Source organism: Chenopodium quinoa, unplaced genomic scaffold, assembly GCF_001683475.1.
Source record: "Chenopodium quinoa cultivar QQ74 unplaced genomic scaffold, ASM168347v1, whole genome shotgun sequence".
NCBI lineage: Eukaryota > Viridiplantae > Streptophyta > Magnoliopsida > Caryophyllales > Amaranthaceae > Chenopodium > Chenopodium quinoa.
In genome coordinates, this window is record NW_018743070.1 from 483877 (window position 1) to 504021 (window position 20145).

The following is a 20145-nucleotide window of genomic DNA, read 5'->3' on the forward strand; positions in this document are numbered from 1 at the left end:
TGGTCTTTCCGTCATTTGAGTTGGGGGTATATTCTACTCCTAATTCTTTATATCTCTCCATCATCTTTTTCTTTTTTCACATTCTATTCCAATTTTTCTTCACTTCCTCCATCCATTGCATGTTGAATGAAGTTTGAGTCAAATAATTAACAATAAGTATCCCCAAATTCCTTTCCCACAGTACTTGGTCGAGGAGAGAAGGGCGATTAATCAAGCAGCAGCAGCAGCAGCAACAGCAACAGCAACAGCAACAACAACAACAACAACAACAACAACAACAACAACAACAACAACAACAACAACAACAACAACAATAATAATAATAATGATGTTACAAAAAATAATCATATTACTACTACAAAACAATAATAATTACATTAATTATCAAAAACTTAATCACAACAATAATCGAAAATAATAAAAACAGTAATTTAATTAATATTACAAAAAAAAAATCTGGAAAAAGTACATCCGCCTGAAAATTCCGGATGTCCCTAGGTGTATCCGCCTTAAATTTCCGAATCCGCCTAGGAACATCCGGAAATTCTGGGCGGATCCCTACTTCCACCTGAATTTTCCTGATGTTCTAAGGTAGATCCGCCATAAATTTCCAGATCCGCCTAGGAACATCCTGAAATTTCAGGCGGATGTCCCTTTTCCAGAAAATAAAAAATAAAAATTTCACAAAATGTTCCGACGCATTCTCCAACGTACGAATATTCCAGTCGTCGTCCATGATCCAAGACCCGTCGGAAAAACTTGATTAATTTTTTTATAAAAAAAACGATTTAGGGTGGTCGTGGGGACCGATTTGGTTTGAAGATCGTGGGGGCCAATTTGGTGGACTCTGGATATTCACGTCGCACTGCTTTGGGGGGACCTTTTATTAGAATGTGTCCATGAGGGAACAAAGTCCTTTTTATAGTACAAAATGCATAAAGAGCATATTTGTCCATTCAACTTAAAATGGGAGCGTTACTATGTAAATTGGGAGCAACGAACAGCAATTCACTTTATATATATATATATATATATATATATATATATATATATATATATAATGTGTGCCAAGTGGACATTTTTGCACGCGTACAAAGAAACATACAAAGTCATTTTACTTCATAATCAAATGAACATGTCATGTATAGTAAAAGAATATTTAGTTGAAAGTCTGAAACCCAAAGTTCATATAATTGTAGAACTTAGCTAGCTATATAACTTTTACAGCTATAATTTGTCACTTTAATCCTAGGGTTCATTTGTTACAAAAACAAATATCCAAAAATTCAATCTTAATTAGAAACAGTTTAAGAAAATGAGAGGATTTGCAAGAATTTTGATTACAGCCAAAGCTGTACCTATTATGCAAAAGCCTTTCAACACTCAAACAACATAGTTAGTCAGTAATCCAAACTAACAGAGCAGCAACAATGTGATTGTCAAAAGATTAATCCTCCTAAATTAATCTCACAGCTTTGATGGCATTCAAGAGCGCGAATTAAATCTTGCTTGATAATTATCTAGGATCTCAATGACTTTAAGCAGCCGTGGCTCATCTTTAGGTACCTCTCGTTCCTGATAGAAATAAAATAAAAAGATAAAAAAGTAAAGATACGGGCTACGTGGACACGTAAACAGCAAGCTGATTGCCAAGATGACACGTTTAGATTAGATAAACTTCATCTCATAAACTAATTACCAACAAAACAATTACATAACAAAACAATTACACAACAATAATAACAAGAAGAAGAACAACAACAACAACAATAATAATAATAATAATAATAAAAACTCTATAGTATTCAAATTTTCTTCTGAACCGCACTACACAAACAAATAACCTTATAATCTCAGATAATTAAAATGTCAAACAACTCAAACAAAAAACCAACACATCAGGAGATAAATCAAAGCAAGCCCACTAAACTCATAAAACATCGAATGATTCGAATCATTTTAACTAAATCAAGTTTTGTGCAATCATTCTTCATTTTCAATAAATTTCCGACACATTTATGAGCAAATTGACTCAACAGAAAAATCTGATCTGATAACCAATCCATAAGTCTAAATTGTCACTTTAAAGATACTAGTAAATGCCAGTTTCTCATATTCCACGGGTTTTAATGCAAATGAAGTATAAAAAGCAGTACAAGCACATTATTCGAAAAGCTTTTCTCTCTCTAGAAGCCTAAGACATCAGAGAACTCCTCCATCACAATAGTGATTGGAGCTCTGAGAGCTTCCTTCTAGCAGGGGGTAAGTTGTGTTTCCTTTGGATTAGCATTTTAAGTTCTTTCTTTTGATCAATTCTGTTTTTCTCAGTCCATTGTGTTAGCTAAGGAATATGGAAGCTTCTACAGACATAGAAATGGAGTCTACACAGGAGGTAGACTTGATTAATAGATCAGTCACTAGGCTTGATTTGGATATGGAATCAGTTCATCTAAATCAGACAACCGCAGATATGGAAATCAGCAAAGGAAGTCAGCAAGGGATTTTACAATCTGAAATAGTGCAGGAGCAAAGGGTCACAGCAGTAGTTGATAGCCCAACAGAAGCTGCTGCTGGTGATAAAAAAAGTAGCAGTACTGCAAAGAAGATAGCAGGGTCGTTTAGAGAAGCAGTTACAAATTCTTCTCAGTGGTTCAAGGAGGCAAGGAAGATTATGATAGCCTCACAGGAATGGGATGATGAGGATGAGGATCCTACTACACACATTCATTCTGTGAAATTTCAGAAAAATAAGTTGCAGGAGCTTAGAAAACCATGGAGCTTGACCTTAATTGGGAAATGTCTTGGGCTAAAAATTAGAGCTGAATTTATGAATCAAAGAGTCCATAGCATGTGGAATCCAAGGGGGGGTCTGGAAGTGATTGAAATGGAAAACAGAGTATATTTGTTTTGTTTCTCCCTTCAAGACGATCTTGAAAAAGCCCTGTTTGGAGGACCATGGTTTATTTTCGATCACTACTTAATGATGGCTAAATGGAAGCCTAATTTTAGACCATCATCGGAGAATTTCAAGAACATATCAGTTTGGATTAGATTCCCGGAGTTACCAGTAGAGTACTACGATAAGGAAGCGCTATATAGCATTGTAGAGGTCGTTGGAAATCCAATAAGAGTTGATTACTCAACTGATAAGATTAGCAAATGTAGGTATGCCAGAGTATGTGTCGAAATTAATCTTGAGCAACCATTAATCACTAGAGTCTGGGTTGGTAAAGCATGGCAAAAAATTGAGTTTGAAAAAATTCATACTCTCTGTTTTGAATGCGGCAGAATTGGGCATACAAAAGAGCAATGTCATATGAAAAAAGGGGAAAATAACATCCAAAGCACGCCGGTGTTGGATCAGAGTCAACCTGCAGAAAACCAAATAGAGAAAAGCTCGAAACACCAGGACACCATTCCTACAACTAGTGTTTTGCAGAAGGAAAAAGAGAAGGGTATAGGGGCGCAGCTAGAACAAAAAGAAGGCTACGGGCCTTGGGTGTTGGCGGCTTCGAGGAGAAAATACTTTTAAAAAGATGAGAAAAATAAGAAGGAAGGAAAACAAGAAAAAGAGCAGAAAAATACAACTGAAAAGAATAAAGGGAAGCAATCTAGGGAAGCCAATAGCCGCCAAAATCAAATTAAAAAAACTCAGTGGGAAGTGCTTTTGGAAGAAGAATGTGAAGAGCCAGCAATAAAAAATAAGTAAACAGGAAATTTTACTCTGGACCCTGCTATAGAGAAGAAAAGATGCACACAGAGATTTTACCAAGAAAAAATACTGATGTTGGAATCTACCAACACTAATGGTGTTGATGTTCCCGGTGCTGCTCACCAAGGAACTACCAATGGTGCCTCTTCATCAACACCGATTACCGATTCAAGTAATCCTATTATTTCCCCTTCTAAACATCATAACCTTCCTATTAATCCATCCACCATATCTCTTTCAACCAAACCTGCTTCTATCCCCTCTAATCCCAATCATGGAAAATCAGGATTTGCACGACCAAGAAATGTTGACGAGCAGCCTATCGAGCTCTCGATCAATTCGACCAATTCTCCCTCGAATCCAAACAAACCAAATGAACACGCCATCGAACCCACAAATTCACCATCTATCTCCTTATCACCCATCCCAATTCCAACTACAAAACCCCCCGATTCACCATGGAAATAAAAAGAACACAAAGATTCAGAACAACAAGGGTTAATCTTCAAGGTCTAACTAATGAACCCCAACACAATCAATCATTACAAAAATCCATTATGAGTGTTCCTTCATTCCTGCCCCCTGCAGGGTCTTTAGTGAGTTTTTTGGCTGAGGCCAGTTGTCTCTATTCACCAGTTATCTGATGGTCCGGACTTGGTGTCGGAACTGGTATGTGACAGTGATGATGTGGTTCCCATCGACTGTACTCCACCATACACTCCTCCTTTGCAGGATTTTCCGGTTAGTGACACTCATGTGACTGAGCATCAATTAACTGATAAGGGTTTGCAGGCTAGGGTATTGCATAGGTCGTTTGCATTGCGGGGAACGGGCCTAGAGAAGGTGCATAAGTGGGTTAGATTCTGCTGCCCCCAAGATTCTGGTTACCTTCCTTGTTGGGTGCCAAGTAAGAAACGAAAGGGTGTTTCTTGTTCGACTTGTTCTAAGATGAGCTTGGATTAGAGTTCTGATAATTTGATGCTCTATTATGAGAAAACCGATTCGGTGGCCGCCCGTTTAAGGCCACCAAGATTATGCCTTGGAACTGTAGGGGTTTGGGTCAGGCGGACTCCCCTAAAGTTCCTTACATTGCGTCCTTAGTCCGCTCTTATGGTGTTGATATTGTGTTTTTAGCTGAAACTATGGTGTCTATAAATTCTGTTTTGCATAAAGTATATTCCCTGTCAAATTCAAGTTTAGTGGGTGTAGATTCGGTAGGTCTTAGTGGTGGGCTTTGTGTGATTTGGTTTTCCCCAAATCTGGTTGAACCTATTGTGGTTTCTCCGCATGTTATATTGTGTCGAATTGTGGATAATTTGGTAACAAAATATGTCCTTTTCCTGTATGGAGCACCTCATGTTTCTGATCGGTTAGCTGTTTAGTCGGAAATTGCTAATATTGTTGCTCAATATCCAAATATTCTGTTGCTGGGTGACTTTAATCGGATTGAATTTTTATCAAACAAAGTAGGGGGTACTCTAGATATTTCAGGTCGTCTGGATTTCATGAATTGGAAATTAGATAATGGTTTGATAGACATTCCGTTCTCGGGACCTCTAAATTGGACTAATGGATGGGAGGTTGGTGATCCTACTTTAGAACGGCTGGATAGGGCTATGCTACTTCCCAGTGGCTTTGGGAAAGGCCATCTAATTCTGTTGTCCATCAACCAATTTTATTTTCAGATCATTCAGCCATTATTTTAAATGATAATCCTGTTTCATCTAGATATGATAATCCTGTTTCATCTAGATACAAGCGGTCGTACAGGATCGAGAACTGGTGTTTACATTCGCCACAATTAGCTTTAATGGTGCGTACCATTTTTGCTGAACATATTCCCGGCTCCCTCATGTTTTCCTTATCCAGGAAGCTTCGTTCTCTTCGACATCGTCTACTTTCATGGTGTGTTACTCATACGAAAGCTTGGGGTATTGACTGGAAGGCTCTGGTTATGGATATCTCTAATGCTTCTTTGTCACTCGACTCTCGTGGGGCTCGTTGCCTATTTCTCACAGTGGCGGCCTATCAGTTTTGGAAACAACGAGCTAAGGTGAAGTGGGATACTTTTGGAGATGAACACTCCAAGTTACTTTTTTCTCTAGTCCAGGCTAGACGGAGAAGGAATTCAATTGTTGGGCTTAAAAATCATGAGGGTACCTGGATCTTGGATTCGGTCTTATGCTCGAGACTTCTATATTTCTCTCTATAGTAAGCAATCAGGGCCAACTGAGGTTCCTGATTTTTGTTGGGAGTTGCTGCATCTTCCTTCTGTTGGCCCCGTTTTTAGCACGAGGTTAAGAAAGCTATGTTTAGTATCAATGAAAATAAAGGTCCGGATGGTTTCACTTCGGCTTTTTTCAAATCATATTGGCCCGTGATAGGAGATCATGTGACAAGTGTAGTCCAATTTTTCTTTGCTCATGGGCATCTTCTGGAACCGTACTTTCTTAGTTCTAATTCCTAAGGTGGATAATCTAGAACTCTTGTCTCAATTTCGTCTGATTGGCCTTTGTAATGTCATTTACAAATGTATTGCTAAGTGTCTTTCTCATCCTGATCTCAGACTCCCAGAATCCTTTGGTGCCATGTCTGATAATTGCTTAATGGTACATGAATTACTCTCTTTCATGAATGCTTCAAAGGCTAGGAAGCGTTTCTTAGCAGCTTGAAACTTGATATGAAGAAAGCCTATGACAGGGTTAGGTGGGACTTTTTGCCCAGGTCCTTCAAGTGTTTGGTTTCCCTCCTACCTGGATCCATATGATTTTACAGTGTGTGACAACTGTTCTTATCAGGTTTTGGTTAATGGTGCTCCTACCGAAACTTTTCGACCACAACGAGGTTTGCGTCAAGGAGATCCCTTGTCTCCTTACTTGTTTGTACTCTGTATGGAGGTTCTTTCTGCTATGCTTTGTAATGCTGAATCGGAAGGGCTGTTTCAGGGTATTAAGATTGCCTGGGGAGCGCCGGCTATCTCTCATTTGTTTTTTGTTTTTTTTTTTTTTTTTTTTGCTGATGATTCACTTGTGTTTTTCCAAGTCCCCCCTTCTTCTTGTTCTTACTGAAGGTACTTTCGAACTTTTGTAGTCTTTCACGTCAAATGATTAATTTGCAGAAGTCTTTTGTTAAGAGGATTATCGAGAGTTTCTTTCGGGTTGTTTGAATATGAGGAATGATTCTAGATTGGGTACTTATTTAGGAGTGCCCGTAGATTTGAGTCATAGCAAGTGTTCTGGTTTTGGTTTCCTCCTGGATAAGGTGGCTGCTCGTCTAGAAGTGTTTACTGCTCTTGAGCTGTCCCCTTCAGCAAAACTTGTTATTATTAACTCTGTCCTTATAGCCTCGTTCAACCACATCTTATCGGTTTTCAAGGTTCCAGATTCCATTTGCTCCAAGATTAGATCCTGCTGGAAATCTTCGAGCTCCAATCGGGGTATGGCTCTGCACTCCTCTTCGCTGCTTCACCTCCCCAAGGGCTTAGGGGGTTTAGGCATCCAAAGCATTGCTCCATTTAATTTTGCATTATTAGCTAAACAGAGTTGGCGTATAATTCAATCTCCGCACTTGCTTGTTTCTCGTCTCCTTTGTTCCAAGTATTTGGCCCTCCGAACTCCTCGATCGACTCCAGTTCTCCGCCCGTCTTAGGGTTGCGGTATGCCGATATGTCTTCTTTATCACGGGGCTTGGCATGGAAGGTTGGTTCGGGGTCAAAGGTTCGTATTGTGGAAGATTGTTGGTGTGTTCATCGATCTTCGTTCGGAGTTGTTTCCTCTTTAATTGATCCGCGTTCTTACATGTGGGATGCTTCGACTGTTCATAGCCTGTTTGAATCTGATACAGCGGCTAGAATTCTCTCGATGATTGCGAGTAACCCAAATAGCCCACAACATAGCAAAGAACGACGAGATGCCATCCCAAAAGTTATCCAGTTTTCAAACTGCGGAAGATGCATAAAATCCCATTTAATATCCAAGACACCCGAACTCCAAAGACCACAGATAGCGGAGCAATCTCGGAACAAATGGGAACGAGATTCTTCAGAAGAGTGACAAAAGGCACATTTAGGATCAATAGGAAGCTTCCAACCAAAAGAATGGATGCTAAAGGCAAAGCATTGTGCACCAATTTCCAACCAAAAAGTTTCCAACGTGGCAAAATTAGCATGGCCCAAAACTTTAAATTTTGCCACGTTGGAAACTTTTTGGTTGGAAATTGGTGCACAATGCTATGCCTTTAGCATCCATTCTTTTGGTTGGAAGCTTCCTATTGATCCTACATGTGCCTTTTGTCACTCTTCTGAAGAATCTCGTTCCCATTTGTCCCGAGATTGCTCCGCTATCTGTGGTCTTTGGAGTTCGGGTGTCTTGGATATTAAATGGGATTTTATGCATCTTCCGCAGTTTGAAAACTGGATAACTTTTGGGATGGCATCTCGTCGTTCTTTGCTATGTCGTGGGCTATTTGGGTTACTCGCAATCAGCTTCGGTTTCATCTGTTTGGTCACCGGACTCCATTGTACATTTGGCAGCTGATTGGAAGACCCGAAGTAAGTGTGCCCGATGCTGGAAGGCTTTGATTTTATCTTCTAATGTGGTTCCTTCTGTGGCAAGTCAATCAGGGAAGGTCTTATCCTTACAGGGTTTACCTGCTATAGATCCTACGGTACATTTGGTTATACATGTGCTTGGGATTGTTCATCGAATAGACATGTACGGTATGTTTGGTTATACATGTGCAGGTTGGATAATTTGGGAGGTCGATTGTCCGGAGGTTCTTGGGGGCGGGTGTCGTGCTTTCTTTACCGCCTCGGCGTTGCAGACGGAGTTGCAAGCTTGTTTATGGGGTTTGAAGTATGCACTGCGTAAGGGTTTTTTGAAAATTCGGATATATACGGATTGTGCTGCTCTGTTGGCTATTCTTCCTCGTTCGGGGAATATGGACATTTCGATTTTTTGGCTCATTTAGGAATTGTGAGTTTCTATTCAGAGTCTCCTGGTTTGTCAAGTTTGTAAGGTTGGCGGGTTGTGCTCGTCGTCGTCTGTTATTGTATTTCGTGTTTTAATTTTATTTGGTTTAGGTTTGTTTGTTTTTAGCTATGTTGTCAAAAAATTAAAAAAAAAAATTAAAAAATTTATTGTGCGTAATAAAGATATTGTTGGCAAAGATATGCAATGAAAAGTTTGGAAAAGAATATCACTACAAAAGGAAAATGAACAATAGCATTAAGAACACACAAGTAAGGGTATATGACAAAAGATGAGCACTGGGTGGGGTGGCTACTGAGATCAATGCAGTCAATTATGTCTCTCCTAGAAGGTTGTTAGCTACTTCTCATTTTGTTTTAGGATTTTTCCTATTCGTAGGTCATTTGTGGCATGCGGGAAGGGCTCGTGTAGCTGCAGCGGGATTTGAACATGGAATGGGGTCATTCGAGCGTATCTAAATAGATACTATGTTTCCATATGGATCCCCGTGTCGTTCCATTCCATCTAGGATTAGGAATAGGCAAAATCACACCAGCTTTTTCCATCTCTCGTTATTTTGGACCCTATTGATCTCTTTAGGCTTCTACACACGGGCGGCACGGGCCCGACATGGGCCTGAAACGACTCCGACATGGCCACCGACACGGCACGACACGGAGGACCACTTGTGGGCCGTGCCGAGAACACAAATGTTGAAAATGGGCACGGCACGGGCACGATCGTCGGCACGGCCCGCTAGCACGTTATTTTTAATAATATATATATATATATATATATATATATATATATATATATATATATATATATATATATATATATATATATATAAAATTGTGGTGGCCCTGTGCCAAAACTTAGCACGACACGGCACGAGCCCCACCCCAGCACAGCCCGCGACGGCACGGCACGATGCACATCTTTAGGTATGACTGTATGCAAGGGCAATTGACTTACTCTTAAACCATCAAAGTACGCTTCCACAGCAGGCTGAGAAGGAACAACGTTCCTAGCTTGCATCAGATCCCACAAATAATTAGCAGTGGTATATCCGCCAGTCTGCAACATTCAATAACCGATTAATATATATACAGAAGTGTTGGAACCCTACAGAGCACACACACACACACAAAATTGTTGTAGGTATCGTACACAATAAAGTACCTTTTCACCAGCAGCAATGAGGAGGAGATCACTAGCCATTCTAGGATTCAAGAAAACGTTTTTAGAGGTCATATTCACCTGTAGCAAAAAAATAAAGCATTATAACCATAAGACTTATAAGAAAGGTAGATCAATTCAGACAGGGTTTCAGAACTAGGTGACATACAAGGGCATCCTGGGCTATTTGCATACCCTTAGGAGTATAGCCCACCATGGCTCCCTCTACAAGAGTCTGAAATCACACAGAACAATCAAGAGTAGCAGTATATAAATATAATTGTATTACATTCTAATACTATTCATGAGCACAACAATAAACGTACTCTCTCTTAGCACACCAACCACTCCCCCGCCCCCCCAAGACACACACATACACACTCATATCCCAAAAGAAAGGCATACACTAACCGTCATGTACATTCCAGTCCTGGTACTGTAACTGATACACTCATCACTAGGTAACAATTCGTATTAACCATAACAAAACTAAAAAAAATAAACATGTACATATTCAACAGCATACCTCGAGAAACTAAGATTTTATGTACCATTACAAGCAACCCAAAACCTAATTACTCTCATCAATAAAAAAAAAATAAAAAAAAAATAAAAAAAAATAAAAAAAAAAATTCCCCACATTATTGAAGACTATATCAGTAATGATTTGTTAACATATCTTGGGCAGTTAAATAATATAAGACGCCAAATGATCATTTGTTGGAGCACATACCACATATAATTCAACAAATGGTGGCCTCCCAGAATTCATGAACTCCTCAAATACTTGGTAACCACGATCAAGATCCCCCGCATGCAAGTAGCATCTGTTCAGTTGATTCCAATCAAAGAAAGTAAATAGGCATCACAAATATAATTGGGCAACAAGAACTGAATAAAATAACAGATAACATAATGACTACAGAAAAGCATTGCAGGAAAGCATCTGGCATGACTATAAAGTAGTCTAATCCCAGGTGTGGGATGAATGAACTATTGCCCGAGTCACCTACTAAGGGTCAGCCAATGAATACGGAAGCCTATATAAGCTTTCAACAGGATAAGCTTCCCTAATATACATAAACACTAACCAATGACAATCATTGAGTACTTAAAAAATAATAATAATAATTAAATAATAAAAAAAAGAGAGTAAATGTGTCTTTATTAAATGAACATGAGTTTTTCTCCTCAATATTACCATTAATGTGTTCTCCCTTCATTACAACAAAGTTAACCAGCATGATGAAGAATCAACAATAAGAACAATAATGAGGCCAATGACTCTGAGTAGGTGGCTCAACAGTGACAATAGAATATTGCAGAACGATTTTTTAGAGCACAAATTTCAACCATAGCTAAACAAAAGACTTGCCACATTCTGGTCAATAGCAGTTGTAATTTAAATGTCGACTTGATACTTGTTGGTCAGAATATTTCTTACCACAAGATAACCAGGTAAATATAGTTGAACTCGAAATGCATATATCTTCAATACAAAATTCCTCGGATTCTGAGCACTGGTTAACCTCACTCAGAAAAAACAGATTTGCACAGGCAATGTAGTAATCAGAACATTCAACCAGAAGTTATAAATTAATTATAATTCTCACAAGTCACAAGTATAAATAATTTCTTCGTATATGTACAATCCTTCCGTTTTCCTAATAAGTTCTACTCAATTTCCGTTTTCATCTGTTTTGTAAGTTCTACTCACTTCCACTTTATTCCTTTTATGACGACCTTTTATTAATTTGTTATCAACTACAACATTACTTTGTAGGGCCCATTTATATTAAATAAATTCCTTACTCCATCTTTCCCCTCTTTATAGCAAAAGTAGTCACATGCATGATCCCCATTTCTACTTTTTTCCTGGCTGATGTAGCTCAAGTAACTGAATTGAACTCAGCAAAATGGAGGTTGAACATCTAAAGATATAAAGACAATGTTCATCATGAATAAGCTGCATAGCAAGATCAGTTGTTAGGGTCGTAAAGGCCTTCAAAATCATGCAATTACATGGATTTTATATTAATTATCATTGTAAAACATAGCCGAGCTTGGATGTGTTCTCATGATGCTCATTATCATCTTAAAGTAACGCTTTTAGTGGTATACGGAAAAAATAAAATAAAGACTTGATAAATCACTAAAAGATGAATTTATAGACAATTAGTCATCATCCTAAGATATTCATTATCATCTTAAGGTCAACACGATTCATGTAGAACATAAGTAAGAAAATAACTTGATGAATCACCACACAATTATTCTATTGTGTATCACTACATGAGAAATAAGGTACTAGTGAGTTTAAAAAACCTACTAGCCATCACCGTTGGGAAAAAAAGAAATCATGCAACAAAAGAAAATGAAAAAGGCTAACAATATTTAGGTCAATAGACAATTCTCTGAAGTTAAAACTTGGACATCTGATGAACACCAGTTGTAAATGTACCTATTAATTACATAAGCTATAGCACAATTCTTACCTCATAACCTGCATGGTTGTAAAAGCATCAGGACGGTTGTTATCTCGTTCAAGCATCCTTAGAAGAGTTTCCATTGCCTGCCAAAAACATTGTAATACCGTTAAAATAAAGGTAATGACTGTATCTCTCCTCTCGACAAATTTATAATTAGAAATTAGTCTCATATTTTCTAAAGTTGTCCACTTATACATCTAGTACAAAGAGTTGATGCAAAGACTCAGCCTCATTTGGTGAATGTCTAGAATCATATCTCCTTTAAGTAAGAGTTGAGTATATCTAGTACTCTAGTCTAGTAAGGGTGTACACAGACTCTAATATTATGGATAACTTATACTTTTTCTATTTTATACTAACTGAGGCATTTCTTTAAGCACGTTTGCCGATAAATGATTTCAAACATCAATATCTTCAATTATCAACACGCCAAAATTATAAAATGTGAATCCAATAAGACTCCACATTGCTATGTTTTTTATTCAGCTATAAATCACAAAAAACAAGTCAAAGAAACTTATTTAGATAGCGTCAAAGTCAAAATATGTCAACTGATTAGAAACGGAGAAAGTATTATTTAGTGAGGGATAGATTCCAAAAGTTTTAAAAAAAAAAAAACTACCTCCATTTGGTTGTGGCACATTAATTAAGGCAAGACGTGAGAGAACACAAAGAGTAAGAAGTATATTTTAAAGAAGAGAAGAGGAGAGAGAAAAGGAGCCAAGCACTGTAAGGTAAATTGAAAAGTAATAAAGTTAACCACAATAGTAATTGTTGCAATTATAAGTAAAGTGTTGTAATATTAGAGAAACATAAGTATATCATATTTGGAACAACTAATGATAATAATGAAACTTGAAAAAGATTTACCTCTACATTGCGAAGATCTGCTAAAGCATGAGATGCCGCATGATAAACAGTTAGCCTCTTATCCACAAACCCACCACGTCTATTGAAATATTCTGCAGTGGGGAGGTTATACAAGTCTTCAGGAAAAACACCCATCATTACGTTCTCAGCTGTAGGTCCCATCTGTTCTGGTGAGGACCATCCCTTAGACTGCTCAACCAGCTCAATAATCTTTCAAATGGATGGAGAATGGTGATTAAGGACAAAACTAATTAACTATATAATTATTTTAATAAAGCTTATAGGCTTGCAGGTACATACTTTTGCAGCCATATCATCAGCCACAGGTACCCTGTTCTTATGGGCAGAAATAAGACCAGCATAACAAAACTTGTTCAATCCAAGCCCAGCTGCAGTCATATCACGGACAATAGCATACCTAGATATAAACCAGATGGTTAAACATACACATCACAACATTGGCAGACAATAGCACCTAGAAATGAAGTAGGCAAGGTACTAAAAAGATAGATTTTATTAGCAATATGATACTCAGTATCTTATAGAATTTGCCTTCTAGATCTTGTCATATCAGCCAACAGTACATTAAAATATAACTTCAGAATATAATCTAAATCATTGAGTTTGTAATATGTAGTAACAATACATCCAGCATTTTAAATATACAATTTGAAAACAAATTGATATATATACCTTCCACTGGTTGTGGGGAACTGTACAATAAAAAATCAAGATAATAGAAAAGGGGTTGCTTATTTAAAAACAGATACACATACACTCGATCTAGTTTGCCTGTTGAGGCACATGCATTAAGCAGACAGATGAAGGTTTGTCCAGTTGGTTTCACTTCATTTCTCTTCATCTCCTCCAATATCTTCAATCAGAGAAAACACGTGTCATTGAACATGAGATGTTAAATGATATTCACAGGTATAAGTAATCGTGTAGCACAACCCATAGATTAATAGCAAAGACCGCATCCATGAGGACAACATACTTGAATTGCATGTTCTGATCTCTTGCATTTTCCACAAACGGAAATCAAGAAATTGTAGAGGGTCACCTACAAAGAAATTACAACGCATCAGAGGAAATTAGGTGCAAATAAAAGTTGCCACCAATTAATATTGTAGGTGGTAAAATTAATAGCAATAGGAATCAATGTATAGAAGGCTCAAGGTGAATTTACCTGCGCCTTAGGCACACCTCATGAAAATGAGGGGCATTTATTAAAAAAGACAAAGCACTAAATAAAATAATAAGGTTTCAAAAAATAAAAATAAAAAGGAAATATTGTTGTGTGCATCAGTGAGCCTAGGTGCACCTCACTAAAATCGCCTCGCATAAACCAAAAAAGGCACGCACCTAGGCCTCCCTCTCTCTCTCTCTCTCTCTCTCTCTCTCTCTCTCTCTCTCTCTCTCTCTCTTGATGAGAGAAAAAAAATGCAGGGCAAATGTTGGATTTGGGTTTTTTCTGACTTGCCCAAAAAGTCCCACTAATGGCAGATCTAAGGGTGAATAGAGGTAAGGAAGGATGGGTCATGGTAATTCTCATTATCAGGATAATGGACTTGTCTAAATATCTCCCTCATTCCACTCTGATAAAATCAAGAAATTTTAACACCTGAATCTTTCCCCTTCTATTCAAAATTCAGACCTGCTTTACAGGTGGAATCTAAAACATCAACTACAGACAGTAAAAGAAGACCATAAAATCCACCTGATTTACAATCCGGAACAAACATGATACATGACTACATGAGCTAACAATTAGACAATCTTTCTTCATTAGCAATCTCTATTGTATACAAATGACACTGAACCGTTAAGATTGACTAGTCATTAAAACTAAAAATCTTACAATTCAGATCAAAATGACAACTAGTTAGCAACGTCTACATCTGCATTGGACAAAACTGTATACTAAACTTCATAAGTATGAACATATGTAAAATGCTCTAGGTTATAGAGGGTAAAGAATTTTCACTTTTCCTTAGGTGTATGAGGTGGTAGCATATATACAATTTGATCAAAGTACTTCTTAAACATTAAAATGTAGTATACAAATGTTATCACTGAACACAATTCTTTCCATCCAAAGTTTCCTCTTCTAAATCATCTCATGTTCAATAACTAGCCTTGACAAAAAGAAGGCACAAGAAAATCAAAAATTACTAAGGGAAGGGCAACATGTTAAAGCTTAACCCAGCAAGCCAGCATTATGCATCATGTTTAAAGTCCATCACGCACTTAGTCTTATTACCACCCAATCCCCCCTACCCTCACCAAGTTGTTCCCAGAACATTGAGAAATCTATATACTATTACCAATGTCATTTTTACAACTTTTATCAACAGCCCCACAACCCTCAGTTTTTATCCACCGACCCAATAAAATGGATATTACATGAGGGGGCAACGCTACAGTATAAACTATTAAACTCAAACCATTCATGCAACACACAGAAATAATTAAAAGAACAAACATAACAATAGTAGCACAAAAGTAGCAGTACCAAACTTAACATCAAACAGAGGAAAATTGATAACACATACATCAGGTAGCAAACCCATTGCTTTCATTTCATCTCTAAAGAAGAAAGCATCCTGCAACCGAGCACCTTTCATCGTTCCGGCAATCAAAGAATGAAATGTATCTCTTGAAGGCTGAACTCCATCAATCATCATATCATCATAAACATCCCTTAACAAGAAATGCCTAAAAATAACCCAAAACCCATCATTCTAATTACTACATAATAATCCTACAAATTAACAAAAAAAAATCCTACAAAAAAAAGGATTTCAATTAAATTACCTGCGCTGAGCAGTGACAGAACCCACAACAGTATTGTACTCAGAAACGTTATTGGCGTAATTTCTTCTAGCGTATTCCTCAGGTTGAGCAGCATAGTAACGCCGCCCCAATGACCGCAGAAAAATTCTGCCATGCCCTGCAAAAATGAATGAAATCAGGATAAATAAAACGAGATCTTATTGGGTTTTGAAAGGAATTGAAATGGAGAAGAGAGTAGAGTTATACCATTGATTGATTGATAAAGCTTCATGAATTTTTGAATGCAGTTAACTCAAGTGATTTGTAAATCTTAAACCCTGTTGTTCTAGTTTGCAACCCTTTTGTTGTTTTCAAGTTCCAATTGCAAAACCATGTAGAATTTTACAATGGTGGTTGTTGCGGCTCATGCGAGAAGTGTCAAATTGTCAATGTGAAGGCTCGTGGGCTACCTAAGCTCGGCGCAACCCCCATTAACCCTAGTTTACCTCTTTTCGTATTTTAATAAGTGTTACATATAATCGTGTTTTGATAATTGTTACATTTTACAAAATTTTATATGTGGTTAGCCACATGGTGTGTTCACTTCACAAAATCACATAAGACAATTAACTAAGTAATATGGGGTTACGGCGATGAGCAAATGGAGTTACCTAACGTATATAAGTTACTTAAATGAGAAAAATGAGTTAGATCTGTTCTCATACGATTATTTTCAGTTTAGTTCAGTCCAGCTTTAATAAATTCAGTTCAATTCAGCTCTGAGCATGGATCGGATATCCGGTCCGAAAATCTTGAATTTTAATATCCATATTCAATCTGAAATGGTTCGGATACCCGAAAATCAAATATCCGAAAAATTCGGATCGGATAACTCGGATATCCAATACCCGATCTTTTAATAATATTTTTTTAAATCAAACTAATAATTATAAAAAAACAATTATTCATATATTTTAAATCTAATAAACCCACAAATATCAGAATATAATTGTTTCGGGGTTTTCTGATGTCCTGCGGGAGAGTTACAATTCCGAGACTGGAACCGGACGCCTGTACCTGCAAAATAACGGAGACTCCTGAGAGCTCCGCCTCCAACGGTCAAGTTAGTACCTGATTAAGGAGTAATTAATACGGAAATTAAAGTAATAAGATCTCTCTAGGTGAGAGTGTTTAATGTTGGTAATCTGCTTTGTTAGCGAGATTAGCCGGTTATTAGTGTCTTCCGTAACGTTTCTGTTCTGTTCCGTTCTTCAGGTGAGATTAATTTCTTGATCCCCTTTAATGAGGATTAGTTAAGTATTTATAGTCTTGAGAAGCGTGCCACTCTCTAGGTTTAGGGTAAACCTAGGGCTGACCGGGCCTCTAGACAGGATTGGGCCTTGTTGGCCGGTTTTCCCATTTGGTATGGGTGGACACGTGGCGTGTCTCAATTGGTCCGTAGAGGACGTATCTGTGATTGACACGTGGCAGGCTCCTATTGGCCTACGTGAAGGACACGTGGCGGAACCTGGTTGGTCCACTTGTCAAACGATGGTTGGTGGATAAAAATCCCCTAATCATTTTCCCCTCACAGGTGGCACGTGACTGGTCACGTGTCGCCTGTGACAGGTGTCGCACGGTGACAGGCGACGGCCTGCTACAGGTGTCACCTTATGAATGGCCGAGAGATTTTCCCGCCCAAATTTTGAATTTGGAAGCGACCCTTCGCCTTCTCACTTTGCCTATATAAGGAAGTGCTGACTTCGGTCATTTTCACATTTGAGAACTTTGCAAGAACATTCGGACCCCTGAACTTGCTCTGACATTTCGGACCTTTTCTGCCTACCGCCTGTTCTGACAAGCCGACTGCACCGGATTTCCAGAACTTCATCAACCGTCACTCGCTCAGGTAACTCAGTTCTCTTACTCTTAATTTTCTTTTTGTTTTTTGAAATGGCACCACGGAAGCACACGACACGACCTAAGTTAGTGATCAGCCGGTCACCGGGGACGGCTGAATCTAGGACTAGGAGTGCCGCCTGCCCTTTTCTGGACCCATCTTTGCCCTTTATACAAAGTCCGACTGTATCTGTGTCTATGCAGAACGTGATGGCCAGAACGAAAAAGACTGCTATGATCTCAAACTCGGACGGCTCCTCCCAAAGGGTGCTCATTAGTGAAACATCTGACCAGGCGCCAGATGTAGAAGTGAAGCAGAGCGGCTTGACAGCCGACAGTTCTGAGAAAGGGGTCAAGGTGGTCCCTTCCCATTTTACCGTTGATATGTCTAATTTTCCTCCTGCTCCTTCTAAGGGAGAGGAGGCGGGCCCCTCTGGGAGAGGGGAGGAGTCGTCCTCTTCGGACTCGTCAGAGGACGAGTTCGAGTCCAGCTCTTCTGGCCACGCTTCTCCAGGCTCAGAAGAAAGAAACAGCCGCCTACAAGAGGCGAGGCTTTCTCATGCAGTTGAGAAGGGGGACAATTGGGCGGAGCCGTCCGCCTCTTACAGAGAGGAAAACACCCCCTACTACTGCACGGTACCCCGGGGCCGGATCGCAACCATGCAAGACAAAGTGGAGAGCTTTATAGCTAACCACAGAATGGGCCCAGAATTTTTACTGTTCGTGCCGGATCCAGAAGACACTGTCGTCTGGCCGGCTGGTACCAGCTATGATGACGGCTGCTTTGGCTGCTATGTGGCGGCCATCAAAGCTGGACTGCGCTTCCCATTACATCCGGCTGTTCAGCGGATTTTAGATGGGTATGATTTGGGGTTATGGCAGTTAGCCCCCAACTCTTGGGTAAACGTACTCGGCTATGTGGCCGGGTGCGAAATGTACGGGGTGGAGCCAAGCTTTGAGGCTTTCGCCCACATGAACTATCTCAACCGGACCCCTAAGTCGGGAGGTACCGGCTGGTATCAATTAACAAGCCATAGGGGTTACCTCATGACGAGAGGTAAGGCGAACAAATGGAAGGATTGGCGGAACACCTTCCTTATCATCGAGGGTTCAGACACGGAGCTGAACCAACGCTTTAACAAGTGGAATAGGGATCCGCCTCTTCTCGCAGGCGGCCGCAGCATGCCACCTGTTCCCCCAAAGGCTAAAAAAGAGATCCTAGACAAAGGACTCTTCAAAGTAGAGACTAGGGTGAACTCTACTTCAGGGGTACGAGAGCAAGTACCCCTAAACTGCGTCCCGAGCTTCAAGTGGCTCTATGACGAGTACTTTTTGGCCGCCTGTGGCCTCAGCAGTCGGTGCTCTAGAGGTAGCCGGCATGACAAATACTCTGTTTTTTCACGCCTTGTTTACTTGGGATTTTTACTAACTTTTGCTGTTTAATTTTTTGCAGCTGACGCCATGAGTAAAATAACAGCATCCAAGACTGCGGCGGCCATGTTGCGGGCCTCTCTCATGCAACAGTCTTGTACCGACTCCCCCAACAAGGGGGCACCCTTGGTAGGCTCCGAAAACTCTTCCCTCTTTTAGGAGTTGTCTTATACATATACTAACTCTTTTTATTTTCAGTCGGGCACTCCAAGAGCTTCTTCCTCGCAACAGCCGGACCCCAAGGCCCGGAGGACGACTGTTGCAAGCTCTCCTGGGTCTTCCAGGAAAACAGTGGCGGCTGAGAAGCAGCCGGCCACTTCTTCTAAAACCCCGGCGGGGCCGCCTAGAAGTATGGACAATTACTTGTAAAAACTTTTACACTTGCTTCCTTCTTGACTAGGTCTAACTTGCTTTTTTACGCTTGATGCAGCCGGCCCTCAGGGGCTTGACTTGGTTGAGGTAGCCAAGTCCATGATCAAAGTAGTTCCTCCATCTGAAAGGGAGGCGGTCAGGGGTGCCGGCACCCTTGACCTTGATGGGATTGCAGGGGTCCTTGCTGAGGTATACTTGGCATATTTTTTTAGTATTTGAATTCCTGGACGCCTGTTATCTTTTTTGTTTGGAAACTGACGCCTGTTTTTTTTTTGTACTTAGGCCCTGCTCCGAGTTAACAGCCTTCGCAAGCCGCTTGATCGGAAAAACAAAGAGGTAAAGGCTGCAAAAGCTATGGCCGCCTCTAACTGTGATAAGGCAATGTTTCAAATTGCCCAAAATGAAATACTGACCATTGATATTCTTTATTATCAGGCGCAGGCTACCGCCG

At 39.5% G+C, this 20145-nt stretch overlaps 1 protein-coding gene across 1 annotated transcript; it reads right to left on the bottom strand.

The window, feature by feature from the left end:
* Nucleotides 1–1158: 1158 nt before the first annotated feature.
* Nucleotides 1159–16435, bottom strand: LOC110731445 (pentatricopeptide repeat-containing protein At4g35850, mitochondrial-like). The gene is made up of 13 exons (XM_021911305.1): nt 16260–16435; nt 16035–16170; nt 15773–15935; nt 14215–14280; nt 13994–14091; nt 13518–13635; nt 13218–13427; nt 12354–12430; nt 10592–10685; nt 10028–10093; nt 9862–9939; nt 9655–9756; nt 1159–1575 (listed from the first exon to the last, which is right to left on the bottom strand). Exons 1-13 carry the CDS (start codon nt 16282–16284, stop codon nt 1486–1488), a joined length of 1323 nt encoding a protein of 440 aa, XP_021766997.1. The 5' UTR covers nt 16285–16435; the 3' UTR covers nt 1159–1485.
* Between the last annotated feature and the right edge of the window lie 3710 nt (nt 16436–20145).

Bases quoted from the DNA above. Each gene is read 5' to 3' on its own strand.
- LOC110731445 (XM_021911305.1), bottom strand. From the start codon at position 16,284: ATGAAGCTTTATCAATCAATCAATG. The intron at 15,936-16,034 runs GTAATTTAATTG...GGTTATTTTTAG, and splicing joins TCTGTCACTGCTCAGCGCAG to GCATTTCTTGTTAAGGGATG. The intron at 10,094-10,591 runs GTATGTGCTCCA...GTGTGATTTCAG, and splicing joins CATTTGTTGAATTATATGTG to ACTCTTGTAGAGGGAGCCAT.